General features: G+C 49.2%; 2 protein-coding genes across 2 annotated transcripts in view; both read left to right on the forward strand.

Moving 5' to 3' along the window:
• LOC119719910 (THO complex subunit 3-like) overlaps nucleotides 1-19,666 on the forward strand; it is a 65,663-nt gene that overhangs the window by 10,768 nt on the left and 35,229 nt on the right. The window lies entirely within an intron of this gene.
• On the forward strand, nucleotides 7,490-10,952 carry LOC119719909. Its single transcript, XM_038189381.1, has one exon. The coding sequence runs from the start codon at nucleotides 8,845-8,847 to the stop codon at nucleotides 9,958-9,960; it is 1,116 nt and encodes a 371-aa protein (XP_038045309.1). The 5' UTR covers nucleotides 7,490-8,844; the 3' UTR covers nucleotides 9,961-10,952.

The raw sequence follows: 19,666 nt of genomic DNA on the forward strand, positions 1-19,666 counted from the left end.
TTGACAAATAGTCGCCACGGGCGGCGAATTCGCATATATGTACATGTACATGTATAAATGTATGTACACATCCGCGTTAGACTCGATTGCCAGAAACCAGCCTCACTCTAGACTTGATTTCAAGTCTGAGATCGCGGTTGCTTCGCGCAATATTTTGCAAAAGTTAACTTTATACAGTACCACTGTGCTATCATTCAATATTTGCTCCATAAGCCAAAAGAGGGCGCTATTTATGATATGGTTATGGAGAAAAACCCACGATCACAGACTTAAAACCAAGTCTAGTTTTACGCATGCGGGGCGTGATTGTACCCAGTGATTTTTATTGCAATACAGAATAGTGAGTGTACGTATGGGGAACGAAGTTGCCGCACTGCTTTACAGGTACGACGTACTGTATGTAGCTAGCTGTGCAAGTGCGTGCACTACAGTATACATTGTACTACAACGGAGCTTGCTGCATCAATTCGCCATCGAAGCTTAGCCCGGGAAAGCTGGAATAATGGAGACTCCTCTGAAAAAAAAGGAAACTTTCGGAGTACACAACTGAGTGGCCTGTAATCGTGCGATCTAAGCTTGATGGTTTCCATGCATTCTGTGTTCTTTGCAAGTGCGACTTCAGCGTCAGGCATGCAGGCAAGAACGACGTGGCTAAGCATATTAACACTGCAAAACACAAGTCTTACCAGACGGCTGTTGAGTCCACAAAGTCCGTTGCCGGGTATTTTACGTCGGCTAAAGATAACACTTAACAGCGTCATGGACGCTGAAGTGCATTGTGTCGACTTCATGGTGGAACACAATCATCCCTTGACCTAATGTGCTCGGCGATGCAGGCCCATATGCTGGGGGGATTATGGGGCTTCAAACAAACTCTAGGAAGATTTTCATACGCGGACAATGCTTATTATTCCCTATAGTGACCTACATTGTACAGCCATGAAATGCAATGACAAGTCATAAAAAGTCGAATTTAGCATTGACAAAAACGAAGCATTTACTTAGAAAACACTTAGAGTCTACATCACTCTACTTACCTGTAGAGCGAATACTACCTATGCATTGTTCCCTATGCCGGCAGGCAATTTGCTAAGAGTTTTACACACAATAGCGCCCTCACGTGTCCTACCCACGACGCCCTGTGACATGCGCACTACGTTAGCGTCCTCTTTTTCTCTTAGCAGCAGGCGAGATATATCGTGAAATTTCAATCGACCTGCATTTCACTGTTTTATTTATGCCTCTTTGCTGGGAGAAAGCTATTTATAAGAAATAAAGAGAAAGTGTTTATTGTAGAGTTATTATAGTGAGTTATTCTAAGTGAAGTGAAGTAAGAAATGAGTAAATCTAGGAAGTTGGGGAGGACTGGGTGTGTCGCTAATGGAGGGACGTACATCCCACCAGACAAGCCCGAGTTCTCGGGGGACTGCACCGGTGATGGTACGTCACCGCGGCAGCAGTCCCCTAGTCAGCCCCTTCAGCCACTGCCGCTGTCGGAGCTGACGGACCCGTTGACCAAGCGGGGGGCCGTACAACCCCACCGTCTTCGGTCAATATTCACGGGTCCGCCCAGCTGAAGGGGAAACGCACCGGCAAGACAAGGAAATTGTCTGAAGCCGGGGCAGTACCCAAAAAGGGACGTGCGGCAAAAGGTGGCTCCACTACGGGGCGCACCGTGCCCGTCCCTGGCCCGTCTACGGGGCACACACAGCCGGAGGAAGTACTCCTCCATGGCTCAGTGCACCCAGGCCCACCCAGCCCTGTGATTACCACGATGCCTGGGGATGGGCTGTTATATGGCCGGCTCGACCGTGCAGCACCCGCCTATGTTACCGGCGCGGGGGCGCTGTCGGCCACCCGGGCTATTGATCGCATAGAGCCGACTCCCTGGGATTCCCCCGGAGCGTTAATGCCCGGAGTGTTAACGCTGCGCTCTGAGGGCCATGCCTCTACATCGGATTGCATTCATTGGCATCCCCGTGTCCCCGCAATCCTCGGAAACTACTCGGAGTCGATCTTCAAAAAAGAAAAAAGCGAAAAAGAACCGCCGTTCCCGCCGTTCTTCGACGAGTTCTAGCGGGTCATCCGGTCGATCACACTGTGGGAAACGCCACAAGGGTGGCGACCCGATTTTTGCGCAATGATTTTTTGGAGGCTTTTCACTCCCTCGCGGCCTCATTGTCGGGCCGGCAGGGAGACTACAGTCTCAGCTGGATGACTCCGGGCCAAAGGGACATACCCCACACGGTTAGCCGTGCGCTGGAGTCCCCTCCAGAATTACAGCCCCCACCCGCAAGTCATCACGGCCGTGGTGGGGTGAATACAGACCAGCGGACAATGTCGCGCACGGAGAGCCGTGCACCGGTGTCCCCGCCCGGTATTAGTTTACACCCATCGGTGTCACTAGAGTCCGAGCGGGGCTCGATACCGGGACACCATGACAGCGCTGCTTCGCCCCCGAGGCCTGGTTCCCATTCCCCGGTGACAACTTGCCCCCCGTACTCTGACAACTCGTCGGACGAGAGGGAATTGACCCCCACCATGCAACGCCTATCGGTGGCTGAGACCGAATTCCGCTTGGGATATGATCAGGGTTCTGAATCTCCCTGCTGTTACCGAACCTCCTCCTCCTGAGCGTCAGTCGTTCAAGAAGAGATTGGGACCGATGGCATAACCGGTCCGGGCTTTTCCCACGATGCCGCTGGACCGCGTGTGTGTTGACCATATAGACGGGATAATGCACGCAAAGACATGGAGTGCCTACGCTAAGCACGTAGACTCTTATTATCATTTTCCCCATGGGGATTTTGAGAAATCTTTTTCAACTCCAGTCTTGCCGGACTCGGCCATCGACAAACTCGCCGCTGACCGAGGGACAGCTTCCTCCAAGGTTCCCTTTACGGACAAGACCCGTGGAAAGCTAGAGGATGTCACCCGTAGAATGGACTCGGCGGCACGCATGGGTATGTGTGCGACGTCTTTTCTTCTTCTCCTGTCCGAGTACCTGGCCCTGGGGTATGAAGAAGACTCGGTGATACCAGCCGACATGATGGTGGCAGCTCTCCATTACCTTGTTCGCGGCCTATGCTCCACTCTCGACCAGTTCGCTAGAGTGTCGACCTTGGCAACATCGTCACGCCGCGCCAATGTGCTAGATGCGCTTTTCCTTCCTTCACCTGGAGCACGTAAGCGTCTCGACAACCTTCCGCTCTCAGGCCCGGACTTATTTTCTGGTAAGTTCCAGGAGGCCATGGAGGCCGAAGCAAAGCGCCTCAAGGCCACCGAGAAAATTAATCTCAAGAAACCGGCCGAGCAGAAAACCGCGGATAAGACAAAGAAACGGCCCTCTTTTGTCATTCCCCGGCGCCGCCCCCCGGTCAGAGCGGCCCGTGGTGGATTTCGTGGGCGCGCCGATAAGACGGCCGGCCCACGTTTTTCACAACCACATACCGGACAACAGCGTCCCCAGTCGGGACGCGGTTTCCGTGCGCCCACTCCCCGGTACACCGGGGCGTGGCGCAAGTGACTTATGCGTCTCCGAGCGGCCTCCCACCGATGGACCTGTGGGAGGCCGCCTTCAGGAGTTCGTGGGGTCCTGGGTGCAGGTGACTTCCGACCGGTGGGTCCTCGAAACGATCAGCAGCGGTTACACGCTCGAGTTTACGAGGACCCCCCCGTCGGACATGCTTATTCGGACAACGCCCGTACCGCCCGACACAGCAAAACGCCGCTCCCTCGAGGGGGAGATCGATGCCCTCCTTCTAAAGAGAGCAGTTCGTGTTGTCCCCCAAGGGGGGGACCCGGGCAGGTTTCATGTCAACCTTCTTCTTGGCCCCCAAGAAGGAGGCCGGCGTGTGGCGTCCAATACTGAACTTAAAACCCCTCAACAAGTTCATACGTCCCAAACGTTTCCGCATGGAGACGTTACGGACCATTCTCGAATCGATCATAACGCCAGTGTGGGCGGCCAGTATAGACCTGAAAGACGCGTACTTTCACCTACCGATCAGGCCGGAGCACTGCAAATTCCTACGTTTCCAATACAAAAATATACTGTACGAATTTGTGGTGCTCCCGTTCGGGTTGTCCACTTCTCCGCGGGTGTTCACCCGGATCGTGAAGACGATCAGGGCGGCACTGCGGCGACGAGGGGTCATGATATTCATGTACCTCGACATTTGGCTAGTAGTGGGTCGTTTGCGGGGGGAGACGGAAGCGGCGCTCCAACTAACATGGCACCTTGCTTCCGACCTCGGATTTCTCATCCAGTCCCCTCAATCCCATCCAGTCCCCTCGCAGGTTCCCACCTTTCTAGGTGCATCCTTCGATCTTTGCAGGGGACTAGCCCGTCCATCGGAGGACTGCCTGCTGAACCTTCGGCAGTGCGTGTCCCACTTCCTCCCGACGGTAGTGGCTCCGGCCCGAGCCTGGCTCAGGCTGTTGGGCCTTATGGCCAGTTTGGTGGACTTGGTGGATTTTTGCAGGTTGAGGATGAGACCAATTCAACTTCACCTGCTTTCATTCTACAAACCCCGTTGGCACCCGATCGACCATCTGGTGCCCACTACGTCTTGGCTAGTCCCCCACCTTCGTTGGCGGCTAGTCGAGGCCCATATAACGCAGGGCCGCGTTTTCCGCCCGCCCCGCCTGTCGGTACTTATCACGACCGACGCGTCAGGGTACGGCTGGAGGCGACAGGTGGCGGGCGTGTGGGGCCCCGAACATCAATCATCCCACATCAACGTCCTGGAAATGCTGGCAGTCGCCAACGCACTAAAACATTTCCAGTCGGACGTCAGAGGGCAAGCAGTCCTGGTACGATGCGACAATGCCACAGTGGTGGCATACATCAATCACCAGGGGGGCACTCGGTCAGGCCATCTGTGTGCACTAACGTGGGATCTCACCCTCTGGTGCATACATCACGGGATAGCACTGTCGGCATTCCACATCCCGGGCGAAGAGAACGTCACAGCCGACGCTCTCCCCAGAGGCTGGATCGCCCCGACAGAGTGGTCGCTGCTCCCATAGGTGGCTCAGTCGATCTTCTGACTAATCGACCGGCCTCATGTGGACATATTCGCGTCGCGAATGAACAATCAGCTACCGATCTTCTGCACGAGGGGCCCAGATCCCAACGCGTGGCAGACCGATGCACTGTCGGTGCGGTGGGACGGCCTCATTGCCCCGTTCTGGCCCCGCCAGCCGTGGTTCCCCCGGCTCGTCCAACTCTTGGTTCACCGCCCGGTAATTCTACCGAGGAGGGCCGATCTCCTTTATCAGCCCAGCTCGGGAATCAGTCTCCAGGCTCCGGGGGATCTTCACCTGACGTCCTGGGTATTGTCACGCGATCCCTCTGCTCAGCAGGCCTTTCGCGACGAGCTGCAACAATTGCAGCCCAGTCCCGCAGAGCCTCAACCAGAAAGGTGTACGATAGCCGACTACGCCATTTCTTTAAATGGTGCAGACGGCAATCCATTCATCCCCCCAATACTTCTGTAGGGGAAGTGGGGGATTTCCTCCTATACCTTTTTAACAGTGGGCTCACGACGGCCACGGTCAAAATTTATCGATCGGCCGTTGCCGCGATCCATCAGGGGTTTCCGGACGGTTCTTTCGTTTCCGGCAACCCTGCAATTAGCCAACCTTTAAAGGGGATGTTTAATACTCGTCCCCCAGTACGCACATTAATCCCATCTTGGGACCTCTTCAGTGTACTATCCACACTGGCGAAGGCTCCTTTTGAACCAATGGATTGCTCACTTTGTTACAAATCTCCATCAAAGTAGTTTTTCTGTTGGCTGTCGCTACGTCCCGACGACGTAGCGAACTACACTCATTATCGGTGCAGACAGGACACATCCGGTGGGAACCGGGAGGTGTCCGCATGATCCCTACGGCCGGTTTTCTTGCAAGTTGGAAGCCTTTACGCCCCCAGACATCTTTGTCCCGGACATCAAGTCTTTTTCGACCGAGACAAACGACAAGCTTTGGTGCCCAGTTCGAGCACTTAAGTGGTATGTCAACCGAACGAAGTCACTTCGTACGGGACACGGAAAATTGTTCATCACAACGACCCCGCCCTATGGGCCGGCTTCCCGCGATACAATCACCCGCTGGATCGTGACAGCCATCCGTTCCGTACTGGGCGGCTGGCCAGCGACCGAGGGACCCATTTGAGCGCATGAGGTCAGGGGAGTGTCCACCTCGTGGGCCTTTTTTAAGGGTGTCCCCCTAGGTGACATCGTCAAGGCAGCCTGCTGGAAGAACCCTAACACGTTCTCCGAATGCTACCTGAAGGATGTCCTCCAGGCAGATGGCAAGGCTGGAAGAGAAGTGCTGAAGGCGGCCAGTCGAGCCTCACAGAAGCACTAACGGGTGAGCATATAAATATATATTTCTATGGGCATTAAGTCTAATGAGGTGTACCTATCATGTGTTTATCCCCATAATGGTGACACCCCCCTGACCTTTTGCACACAAGCTTTTTGGGTTCCACCTACGAGGTGAAGCCTAGAGCGTCTTGGGTGTTTGGTTTTTGTTTGGTGGTGTTTGCCTTCGGACACGCCTCATGTCCTACACCCCTGTAGACATACGGTAATTCGCATATACCCTCCGCCTTACTCGGTGCGAGTCTATGCATAGGTAGTATTCGCTCTACAGGTAAGTAGAGTGATGTAGACTCCCCCCCCCCCCCCCCCCCAAGTAGTGTGGTTGGGGTCTGCGAGCGAATACTTACCTGTAGAGCACCCCTCCCTCCTTCCCCACTATACTCGATTCCTTGAGTGCTTACGCAGGTAACGCTTGAGAAAAAGAGGACGCTAACGTAGTGCGCATGTCACAGGGCGTCGTGGGTAGGACACGTGAGGGCGCTATTGTGTTTAAAACTCTTAGCAAATTGCCTGCCGGCATAGGGAACAATGCATAGGTAGTATTCGCTCTACAGGTAAGTATTCGCTCGTGGGGGGGGGGGGGAATTTTTCAGAGCAGTCTCATAGGGTTTGTGCACAGGGTGTTGTAACGAGTTCCACTCGGAAGTATAAAAAAAAATTACTTTTGATGACACACCCCCTCAAAAATCTTGCCTCCAAGCTGAAAACACAAGCAAATTTGATTTAAAAAGTCAGGGAAAGTGGCCCTGAAATGCCTCAGATTTCACCACAGAGCATCTGGAGTCCAAAATTTTCCGTGGCCCTTGAGCGGGCCCCGTAGTCACTGTAGTGATAAGGAAATAGCCCAAGCTGTTGAAAATGAAGCAATTTTGACAAGAAATTCCTCAGTCAAGTTAGTAGACTGGGGTTATCATCAGCGGTATCAGAAATGCTGTGGACAAAACGTGATCATGATGGAGGTACATGTAGGTCGGCATGGTTGGATGGGTTTCACCTACACTAATATTTTGCCTTTGGAATGTCCACAATAACCGCATTTCAAAATTTGTGGTGCTAAAAAAAAAGCTATGTACTCTACAAATCGCCTTTTTTTAACATATAATCGCTTGCACGCTTGCACGCGAGGTCAAAAGGTCAAATTAAACACCGCCGCCATATTGTGGGACAACGATCCACCGCGCAGCTTGAAACTAAAGGTTACGCCATGGTTACACATACCGGTAATGGCAGGACAACTGAAGACTTCGATTAAATTGTCAACATATATGCTGACTGCCTACCACCTTCAGAGAAAGCAAGATACATAAAGAAAGCAAGCCATGTTGGTATTGACCCTTATGTCATTCCAAAATGTGAAAAATCCTCCCAACTCGCAGACCTGCCCGAACTCAATTCAGTGGACGTGATGGCGTACCTTATTCATGCCCCGAGCCCGTACACATCGGAAAATTTCCGTAACTATAAATCGTCAGAGGCGTACAACCAGTTCCTCAATGGATGGGTTTCGGATGTGGCAACTTACAAATTAATTGGTCGGAACAACACAAGAATAGTGACAGGACAGGTAAGATATTTATCGGACTTTTTACGCTAAACAATTATACTGTCCGTGCCGCCATCATCATGATCATGGGCATGGCCATGATTTGGGTACATACTCGGGTTGGCGGCCAGTGCGGCACCATCCCGCATACACGTACTGTTTATGTGGAAAACGGTTGCTCATTCCCACGGTTTCAAGTTGTTTTTTTCTTGACTGACAAAACAGCGATGTAATGAGGTAGTGATGGTGAACTGAAAAGAACTGTCTCAGTGTATAATAATTAATACCCTGGATGAAGGTTATTTCCGTTTGGAACAAAAAGTCCCTGATGTGAGAGATGATGACCAGGATGACTGATACCTTCACTTGTGCAAAATTAAATTTGGACACGTCTGAAGCAGACAGCAAAATGGCCGCCGTCCAAATGAGTTGTGCACAATTGTGGTTTTTTTTTCAATATTTTTATTTCATGAGGAAATAAAGGTATCGCAGTTAAATTTTGGATATTTTGTATTGGCTGAACATATGTATTACAAAATGTATGCACTCCAAGGATTTACAGAGACCTTTACTTAATTGTTTTACAAAGTCTGCACTACGTTTTACTCCTAACATTGTTTAATGCACGGTCCCTATAAATCATTATTTGACCCTCAATTCTCATTTCAAAAGCCATGTACTTTAAGTTTCTTTTTAAAGTGGGATTAAATGGTGATGATTGCAAGAGAGGTTCTGTTATGTCAGACCTAGTGACAATATGGTTCTCTAATCTTCTGGAATGTAGGTATGTTTGAAAGTAACATTTTTTGTTCTGAGAAAACTATTGTGTGCACATCAAGGAATATTTGTGTGGTCCTTGATTGAATATGCCTTCTTTTTGCTTCCCTCAATTCTGTCAATCTTCAGGTAATGCACTCACAAACACCAGGTGCTAAACCTTACCAGGCGTGGTGTGTTGTAGACAGCCCTGGAAGTATTCGCAGCGCACACTGCAATTGCAAAGCAGGCCTCGATGAAACTTGCAGTCATGTATCTGCTGTTCTATTTGCCATTGACGCTGGGATTCGCATCAGAGAAAAATCAACCCCCACAATGGTCAAAGCTTACTGGATGCAGCCAGGAAAAAGGGAACTTGATGCACAACCACTTCACAGCATTGACTTTTCTTCCTCCAAGGCTAAAAAGAGGAGGGCAGACCGTGAAATTGACCACAACGCACATGAGGTGATTTCAGTAACCTGTTCTAACACACAACCTGATCGGATGACGAAGAGTGTAATTGCTGGACCGACTGAGGATGAACTTAGTTCCTTCTTGCACAGTCTTTCAGTGTCAGGCATCAAGTGTGCGGTGCTTTCAGGGTTTGAGCCTTATGCAGATGCATTTGTTCCAGTTGAGCAGAAGAAGGAGTTTCCTGTGATACTGACTGACCTGGCCGATCCCAAAAACTTTCACATGAACTACACTGATTTGCTCAGGAAATGTAATGAAATTAATATTACAGTGTCTGCAGAAGCTTCTAAAAATGTGAAGGCGGAAACAAGAGACCAGTCAAAATCCAAGATGTGGTTTCGCTATCGTGCTGGTAGAGTCACCTCCTCCAGGCTCGGTGCAGTTTGCAAGACCAACCCAGCAATGCCAGCTATGAGTCTCATTAAATGCATTTGCTATCCAGACATACTGAAGTTCTCTTCACAAGCCACAAGATGGGGATGCTGTCATGAAAAGGAGGCCATTGAAATATACACCGCACAGATGATGCAGACACATGAAAACATCAAGGTGGAAAAGAGTGGTCTGGTTCTGAACACCATGTATCCATTTTTTGGTTCTTCACCAGATGGGATTGTCAACTGTAGCTGCCATGGAAAAGGTTGTGTGGAGGTCAAGTGCCCATACTGCAAGCGAGGCCAAACCATTGATAAAGCTGCAACAGATCCACAGTTCTATCTGCAAAAATCAGACAGTGGGGAACTCGAACTTCGCAAAACACAACTACATGTACTACTACCAGGTTCAATCTAACATCAATGAGGTATTGTGACTTTGTTGTGTGGACAAGCAAGAACAACAGCCTGCACATTGAACGACTACAACCAGATACACTGCTATGGCAGGAAGCAGTGCAAAGAGCTGAGCACTTTTTCAGGGTAGCCGTCTTGCCTGAATTAGTTGGCAAGTATTTTACAAAAGTTCGAGATGTTGAGAATCAGGAATTTCACATAACATGTGGCCCAACAAGTTCATGCTACTGCGAAAAGCCATCAGAGGGTGACATGGCCAAATGTGGAAATCCAACATGCAAATGAAGAGAGTTTCATTTGAAATGCCTCGTACTAAAGAACATGCCTAAAAGGAAGTGGTTGTGTCCACAGTGCAGAGGACTTCCTCAGTTCAGGTGCAAAAATAAGAAATGTCAGCATGAATCTCTCTTGTCTGAATCACTTCATGTGACAGAAGAATGAACTTTGCTGTACATGCAAAATATTGATACCATGTTTTCAGCAAAACATTACATTTGACATTCAGCTGATGTATATGTTTAGGGATGGCCAACAACTCCATTTCCGTTTTGGGTTTTGGAGGCTTTTTGTGGGGAATGTATTTTTGTTGTTCCTGAAGTCAAAAGGAGACACATTGTCTTTGCCAGTTGTAGTTTTCATTCATAATGCCACCTAAAAAGGCATTTTGTTATAAATGTAAACGTGTCTATTCTACAGTTTACTGAAGAAGATCCCATCTGTGTATACCCTAGCTCAAAACCTTGATACACCATTGACAAGTTGCTAATTGGTGTAGGTGAACAATTTTGCTTATTTTCTGTTTGAACAGTTTTGAAACAGCAGGTCTTTCTTTTCTGGGGATGCACTTGTAAAATGTTGGGTTTTGGTCTGCTAACCCTCCTACTTTAGCTGGCAAATGAGGAAACACAGTGTCACCAGTCAAAATCATTTAATGGGCTGCTTTTTCTAACAGAACATCCACAGGCCTGTGCTGGGGAAAGGGGATGCTGTAGTTGCTTATGCACACCCCCCCCCCCCCCCTCCCCCAATAAGAATGAAACCAGCAAGGATTTTTTTTCCAATCGCCAAATAACACAATTTGGACTGAAATTTAGGAAAGCCAAAAATAAAACACGAAATCCAAACTGTGTTACAAAATTCTTCTCTTTTATAAATTGCTGCCTACACTTACATGTATGGTCACGCAGGCCCCCCCCCCCCCCCATCCCACCCCAGCTGGAAATCCTGAAAACAGGCCTGTTCCTTGCTTACGTCGCATAGGAAATACATTTTATTTTGTTTGAATATGACTGCTCAAACAGTAGGAGGGCTTAAGGAAGGCAGTGGGAGGGGACATCTGCACCAAAACTTGTTGAGGTTTCAGGTATTGGTTATGACAGCTTATGGAAACATTCTCATCAACAACCCTCGCCCCTCAGGATCCCCTAACAAATCCCAAGGAGACTGTTAATCTACTAGGAAATATGTATTTTTTTAAAGTTACTTTCGGGGAATAAAATTTTTGTTCGTCAAGTCAAATGGAGATACATTGTCTTCTAAAGCCATTTCTAGCTTTCATTGATAATGACAAAACATTAAATCCCAAAAGTGTTCCAAGATTCTTTCCATATAAAAATTGCTGCCTATGCATTATGGTCTTGGCTTTAGAAGACAAGCTGTAAACAACTTCTATTCTACAGTTAACTGAAAAAAAATGCAAGAGTAAAACTTGACATTAATGTAATTGTGCAAACCTCAGAACAAGAAAAAGAAACAGCTCAAAATGATAACTCTAGGTCTACTTCACTCTACTTACCTGTAGAGCAACACTACTTATGCATATTCCCCCTACCGGCAGGTATTTTCGCTAAGAGTTATATACAATAGCGCCCTCTGGCGCCCTACCCATAACACCCTGCGGCATGCGTGCCTCGTGAGCGTCCTCTTTTCTCTTAGCGGCAGGTCGGGTAGGACGTGCGTGAAATAGCTCGCTGTTTGCCTCGTCATTTACTACCCTTTTTTGCGTTTAAGAGAAGTATTTAATAAAAGAGTTAGTAATCATTAGTTTGTAGAGTTTCATCATCTTCTTGGTTTCATTTATTTCATAAATATGAAGCGTTTGGGGAGGGCCGATCTGTCACTAACCGTTAGGGAGAGCTTTCCCACGGGACGGACCGAGTTCTCGGGGGACTCTGCCGTTAACGCTCCGACGTTACCGCGGCAGCAGTCTCTCGTCCGGCACCCTCAGCCACAGTCGGCTGGGGGAGTTGGCAGTTCCGCCGATCAGTTAAGGGGACCTCGGTCACCTTCTCGGGTCAACTCGGGCGGAACACCCAAACTAAAGGCACACTCCGGCAAGGTTCCCCTAAAACATATCGCCTGTGCCGGAGCAAAGCCTAAGAAGGGCCGTCAGGGCAAGCGTGGCTCGGCAACGAGCGCCGCTTTGGCACCTAGCCCTCCCCCGATCACGGGGCAGCCCGAGGGGACTAGCCGTCACACTTCGGTGGGCTCTAGTCACCCGTGCCCTCCCGACACAGTGCCGAACACCACTGGTTGTCGGGATGGGCTATTGCACGGGCTACCGGTCCGTCCAGCGCTTGCTCAGCCCACGGCGCCTGAGGCGCTGTCGGCCGGGTGCATTATGAGCGATACGGAGCCGGTCGCCCCGGGGGATCCCGGGCCGACGGCCCCCGTGCTAGCTCTCTCAGAGGGACTACTCTCGTCTTCGGATTTTTTCCGTTGTTCGGGAGTCCCGATGCCCCAGGTGACACACCTCGGGGCCGTTCTTCTACAAAGAAGAATAAGAAGAAGAAGGTTGCACGTCGATCGCACCGTTCTTCTTTGGGTTCTGACGACTCCTCTGACCGGTCCCGCCTGGGCAAACGCTCCCGGGGGGAGGACGCGGTTTCTAGAGCAGATTTCCTGCAAACTTTTCAGTCGATTCCCGATACGCTATCGGCTATGTTGGCAGACCGCCGGGCGGGCCCTATTGGGGGGCCCCCTGCAGCGGTGGACTACGGCCCACAACCATCGGTCGTTGGGCCCGCATCGCAGTCTTCAGTCACCGGTCACGCTTGGGTGACCCGTGAACAAAGGGACTTACTGCACAGTTAGCCGTGCTCCTGGAGTCTTTATCTGCAGTGAATACTTCATAGTCCTCATTCATTGGTCACGATTGCGTGGCCCAAGCACGACGAGGTACATGTACAAAAATGAAAAAACACATGTTCATACATGTACATGTACACATGTATACCACACATGGTTGCGCGCTATACCGGAAGCCCGGCCTACGGCGAACGGGACTTCACATTCGCCGGCCGTGGACCACGGTCGCGTGGTCCAGAGACAACGGGACCTACCGCACACAGTTAGCTGTGCGCCAGGATCCCCGCTTGTGTTGAGTTTTCACCATAATATTATGTATATTATCTCCGAGGGTGTTGCCCAGCCACTACCGCGTGGTTCTGTACAACTAGTCCCTCCAGACGGCTCTCAGTCATCGGGGTCATTTTGGCCTTCGCATTCGGCTGATTCATCCGACAATGACGGAGAATCAGACCGGTTGCAATGGCTGTCCATCGCGGAAGCGAAATTCCGTTTGCTGCAGAGGGACATTACACGGGTATTTAAATTACCCTCCGCCGATGAGCCCCCTCCGCCCGATTACAAAAATTTTCAAATCAAGCGCAGGACGGGCTCCAAATCTAACAATGACAAGGTGTTCCCCATACCTCCGTTGGATCAAATGTGAAACACATCGACAACGGACAAAGTGGTGTCCTTTTCTCAGGCGGGAACGGTTTTATTATTTTTCTAATCCGGCCGAGTTTGTTGCACCGATCCCACCGCGGCATACGCTACCTGGATGAGGACTCGGTTTTTCGGCCCACTCATTACAAGCCTTGCAATTGTTCTCGGCTTTATTATCGGTCATACATGTACATGTACATGTATACGTTTTATACACGTACATGTATTGCCAGGCGGGCACGTTAATGAAACGTCCGTCTTCGTTCAGTTGCGAGCCGTGAACTCTGTAGCCCTCTACATTAAACACGGTTGGGTGACTCGAGGACAATGGGACACACCGCGCAGTGCTTATAGCCGTGCGGCGGTGTTTCTTGCTGTACTGAGATCGCTACATTTTTCATGTACATTGTACATGTGTGCATTACTTGTGTATGTACACTGTCCATTGTCTCCGAGGGAGTTGTTCAACAGCTGACTGTGGCCGTGTGCAACTCGTCCCTTCAGATGTGTTTTACGGTTCTCGTTTACGGGGTCTATTCGACTCTTGCAGGCATGTTGTGGATCACATTCGAAAGATTGTGCCTGTATTCAAACTGCCTGCTGCTCTTCAAGCAATAATGGGATCATTACCGTTTTCCGTTAGCGAAATTCGGTATTTTTGTTGTTGTTGTCACATCTTCCCTCTTCAATGCAGCTAAGTACAAGCTGCCAGCAGTAGAGGGACCCCATTATTCAAGTGGCTCTTCGTAAATAATACTTGCAGAAGCTTGAATACACTTTGCAGTGGAATAATAAAGTGGGTTCGGCGATACGCGTTCAGCCTCCCTCTTTACCCTCATTAAGTACATTAGGTTTAATGTTTTAATCTTGACTCGACAGTCTTAGCGGACGTGTTGACCGCTATTTTCTTTATCAATTTCACAGTCTGCACTCAGTACTCTATAATTTTACACGAGTGCAGACCCTAGCAATCTTGGCCCGCCGGGGTAACATGATTGATGAACTGTTTCTCCCGTCAAAGGGCGCCCGCCAAAGATTCGGGTCCCACCTTTTAAATTTTTAACGGACAAAGATCTTTTCTTTTGCGGTGGATATCGATGTTTACATCCATATTGGTCGATGTCGACTACATGTGGGCCAGCGCAGGTGAAGAACAAACAGTTTGTTTTCTCAACTGCATACCTCTTGAAGATGGCCCAGATGTTTTTGTGTGGCCGTGCTAGCAACATTTGCTGTACGCCATGCCACATAGGATAATGTAACAACGATTTCGATTCGGCTTCAGTTGTTTTGATGATTTCCATAAGTGACCTACCTGACTCATGACGACCTCCACCCATCTGTCTCGTAGGAGCTCGTCAGAGAGATTTTGAGGCTGACATCAATAACATCGGGCCAGCACAGTGTTGCGCCCGTCTTGTATTTCCCTTGGAAAGATGTTGATGAGATTTAGTCGACTGTCTAACACATCAGCATGGGGAATGAGCCCTGGCCTGAGGGGTACACAACTGCAACTCATTTTCAGGCCAGAGCACTGAGAATTTCACGGTTTTCAAACCAAGATTCTCGCTGCAACTTCATGGTGGCTCCATCCAGCCATTTTTTCGCCTCACTCCTGGCCTCTGCTCAGATAGTAAAGGCGATATGACTGCGCCGTGGAAACAAAGATTGGTGGCATTCACCTATTTGCTTGTATCGGCCCAGTCCTCACTGCATTCAGTGCAGGCCATGACCTGACTTGTGCAGTACCTCCTGTGATTCGGCGTTGCCAACCTCACAAGGGTGGGCCTCTCACAGATTGCAGCCTAATTCATTAACTGTCATGGCGAACATGTTACCCTGCCAGTTAACGGCCCACCACACGCATCTAGTGGCGGATTGGTGAGGCCCTGTGTGAGCATCATTCAAGTTCCATTAACATACTTGAGATGCTGGCAGTCTCGGAGAAACTGCGATGTTACTTCTATATTCGGTGTTGTGCCAGATGATCCTGGTTCGATGTGACTTTGACACAGTTGTAGTTTACATCGACGACCAGGTGGGTGTGGTATTACTGACAAGGCTGGAGAGATTATATATATCGGCTTCAACACGGAGTGATTTATTGACAATCGTCTGATCGTTTTACAGGGAGGTTTCACACATAACACACGAGTACAATTGTGTACGTTGCATACGTAACCAAGGATAGACATGAATAGACTTGTACCAGTCATGCGTTATATCACAACACCTTCCCCCTAAAGAAAGTATTTTTCTTAAAACTTTTTGTTTGTTTTTTTGTTTTTTTTTGTTTTTGTTTTTTAGCCTTAAACTTGAATCATTCCAACAACTTTTGATTCTTTAATAAAAATAAAACATATCAACTGTCTTAATGCCTTTATCCTCCTTTTTTTTCCTGGAAGGGCCGACTGATCATGCACTTTTCTGACTGAAATTTAGGACGACTAATGCAGCTGATCTAAACATGTTTTTTTTTGTTTTGTTTTTTCTTTTTCTTTTTTCTCGAAAACTAAACTTACAAGGTTGACTTAAACCTTAAACTAAACTTATAGTGTTGACTGAAACCCAACATTTAACTGATCTGGTTGAGGTATGTTATGTGAGTCATAGCTAAAGTGTTTAGCACGATAATGCTCATGTTAACAGAGTTATAGTGTTTCTATCAGACGTTCTGGGCGCCTGATGGTGCGGGTGGATCTTCTCAAAGTTTGTTCCCGAAGTGATCGAACAGGTGTGGCATGATCCTGTTTAGCTGGCTCTTGTGCCTCAGTCCCAACCAGATGTTCAGTGGCTAGCTGTAGAGCCAGTTCCTCCTCCAGCAGTTCAGGATCAATCGATGTCTGGTCCGGTACTGTGTCCTTTCGTATGGCTCCTCTGTTGCGACGTAAGATCCAGCCAACGTCAGTCTTGATTTCGTAGGATCGGGGTGCCAGCTTGCGGAGAACAGTGGCTCTCACTGTCCATAGTCCTGTGCGATGGTCTTGCACCCTCACTCTGTCCTGTGGGTGAAGTGGTTTCAGCGGATGTGCATTCCTATCATGCACCTGTTTTTGTTGTTTTCGTCTCAGGATCTTGTCGGAGACCACACCTTGTTGCACCTCTGGCTCCAAGCGTTGTGGATGAACAGGTAGGGTTGTCTTAACACGCCTGTTCATTAGCATCTGACTCGGGGACAGCCCATTTTGGAGTGGCGTAGAGCGATAGGCTAACAGAGCTTTGTGAAAGTCCTGTTTTGTTTCCTGGCACTTCTTGATCATGTGTTTTACAGTTTTGACAGCACTCTCTGCCAAGCCGTTGGATCTTGGGTAGTGTGGGCTTGAAGTATGATGTTCAAATCCCCAGTCTTTAGTGAAGTCTGCGAATTCTCGGCTGCCAAACTGTGGTCCGTTGTCTGAAATAACCACATCTGGCACGCCATGTCGAGCAAACATTGATTTCATGGCATTGATTACAGCTTTGCTTGTAGTGGTGGTTAGGGTTACCACCTCTGGATATCCCGAGTAGTAGTCACAGACAATTAAGTACTCCTTTCCTTTGACGGTACCAATGTCTGCTCCAACTCGTTGCCATGCTCGAACTGGTATCTCATGTGGATTTAGTGGTTCCACGGTTTGACTGGGTTGATGTTTCTGGCAAGCATCGCATTGGCTTACCATGTCGCTGATTTCGGCGTTCATGCCTGGCCAGTAAACGACATCACGGGCACGACGGCGGCATTTCTCTATTCCCATATGCCCTTCGTGAACCTTGAGCAATACATCTTTGCGCAGGACTCGAGGGATAACGATTCTTGTACCCTTGAATATGACATCCTCGGCCACTGTCAGTTCAGCTCGAATATTCCAGAAGGGGCGAATGTCACTTGGACATTGTTGGCTCGCCTCTGGCCAACCCTGTAGTATTACCTGCTTCAGGTTGGTCAGCTGGTCGTCAGCTTGAGTAGCTTCACGTATCTGCTTCATTCTGTTGTCAGATACAGGCATTGTCTCGATGATCATGTCTACAAATGCCTCGACGACATCATCAAGGCTTTGGACTTGTGCTGCTTCCCCTTGATCAGCATTTCGGTCTGGTGCACGCGATAGGGCGTCTGCGACCACCAGTTGCTTCCCAGGGGTGTAGACTACGTGCAAGTCATACCTCTGTACCCTGAGCAGCAACCGTTGCACTCTGAGTGGGCAATCGTTCAGTGGCTTCTTAAACAGACTGATGAGAGGCTTATGGTCCGTTTCGGCCTCGACCGTAGCTCCGTAGATAAACTGATGAAAGCGCTCGCATGCGAAGACTATCCCAAGAAGCTCCTTCTCTATCTGCGCATAGCGAGTCTCTGCGCTTGTCATGGCTCTCGATGCATAGGCCACGGGCGACCACTTGTCGTCATGAAGTTGCAGGATCACTGCTCCCAGACCGTCCTTACTTGCATCGGATGACAGGCGTATTGGGCAATTTGAGTCATAGTACTGAAGAACTGGGTCCGTAGATACTGTAGCCTTCAGGTCGCTCCATGCCCTCTCCTGTTCTGGACCCCACTGCCATTCATTGTCATCTTTCAGCAGTGCTCGAAGCGGGGCTGATTTTTGCGAGAGTCCCGCGATCCACTTGGCCAAATATGTTACCATGCCCAAGAAGCGCTGAAGCTCTTGCTTGTTTTCGGGTTTGGGCATGTTGTTGATCGCCGCGACTTTATTGGGGTCTGGTTTGACACCATCTGTCGTTACCAGATCACCAATGAATGTGAGCTGTGTGACGCCAATTTCACATTTGCTTCTGTTCAGCTTCAGGTTCACTTGACGTGCTGTTTCAAGTGTCAGTCGTAGGCTGCGATCATGGGCCTCTTTGGTTGCTCCATAGATGATGATGTCGTCAGCGAAGGTACTGACACCATCGATTGACTCGAAGATTTGGTGAACAGTTTTATGGTAGACCTCTGGTGCTGATGATATGCCGAACGGTAGTCTCGTATATCTGAACCTACCGAACGGCGTGTTGAATGTACACAAGCGACTGCTTTTGTCGTCTAGTTGAAGCTGCCAAAATCCTTGTGATGCATCGAGTTTGGAGTAGTATGATGCACCAGCGAACTGTGACATGACTTCTTCTCGTGTGGGCATTTTGTAGTGCTCTCTTTTAATGGCACGATTGAGATCTCTCGGATCCATGCACACACGAATGTCTCCATTCTTTTTCTTGACAACGACTAGGGAATTTACCCAGTCGGTAGGCTCATCCACTCTGGTGATGACGCCAAGACTCTCCATACGTTCAAGTTCTCTCTTTAGACCATTATGGAGTGCGAATGGTACTTTGCGGCAGGCATGTACAACTGGCTGAGCTGTCTCATCAATGATGATTGTGTGCATCCCTGGCAAACAACCCAGTCCTTCGAATATGTCACCGTATTCGTGTAGCAGGTTCGCGTAGTTGTCGTTGGGGTCTTTGGGTTGCTCCTGATTCGTGACAGCACAGGCTACTTTGACAAGCCCTAACTGTTCGCAAGCTTGTCTGCCCAACAGTGCTTGTTTATCACCTGGGACGACGAAGAACAGCATTTTGTGTTTTCGTGCTGCATGGTCCACAGTCACTACACACTTGCCTTTGACGATTATCTGGCTGTGGTTGTAGGCTTTCAGTGTCTCTGTGGCTGGGTGTAGTTGTGGCTTATTTTTCAGCCGACTGAAGTCTGTCTCTGTCAAAATGTTCACCTGTGCCCCTGTATCCAATTTGACAGGTATGATTGTACCATTCATAGCGAGGGGAAATATCCAGTCATTTGCTTGTGTCTTGACTGAATCTACTGTAATGGTGTCAAGAAAAAAGTCAGTGGACTCGTCATTGTCTACTGTGTGCACTTGGCCCTGTGCGCGTTTCTTGAAGCAACACTTGGCAAAATGATTTTTGCCTCTACAGTAAGCACATGTTTCACCGTACGCTGGGCATTTTCCCGAGACATGCCAGTTGTCGCAGCGTCTACA

Source organism: Patiria miniata, unplaced genomic scaffold (assembly GCF_015706575.1).
Source record: "Patiria miniata isolate m_02_andy unplaced genomic scaffold, ASM1570657v1 HiC_scaffold_9, whole genome shotgun sequence".
Taxonomy (NCBI): Eukaryota; Metazoa; Echinodermata; class Asteroidea; order Valvatida; family Asterinidae; genus Patiria; species Patiria miniata.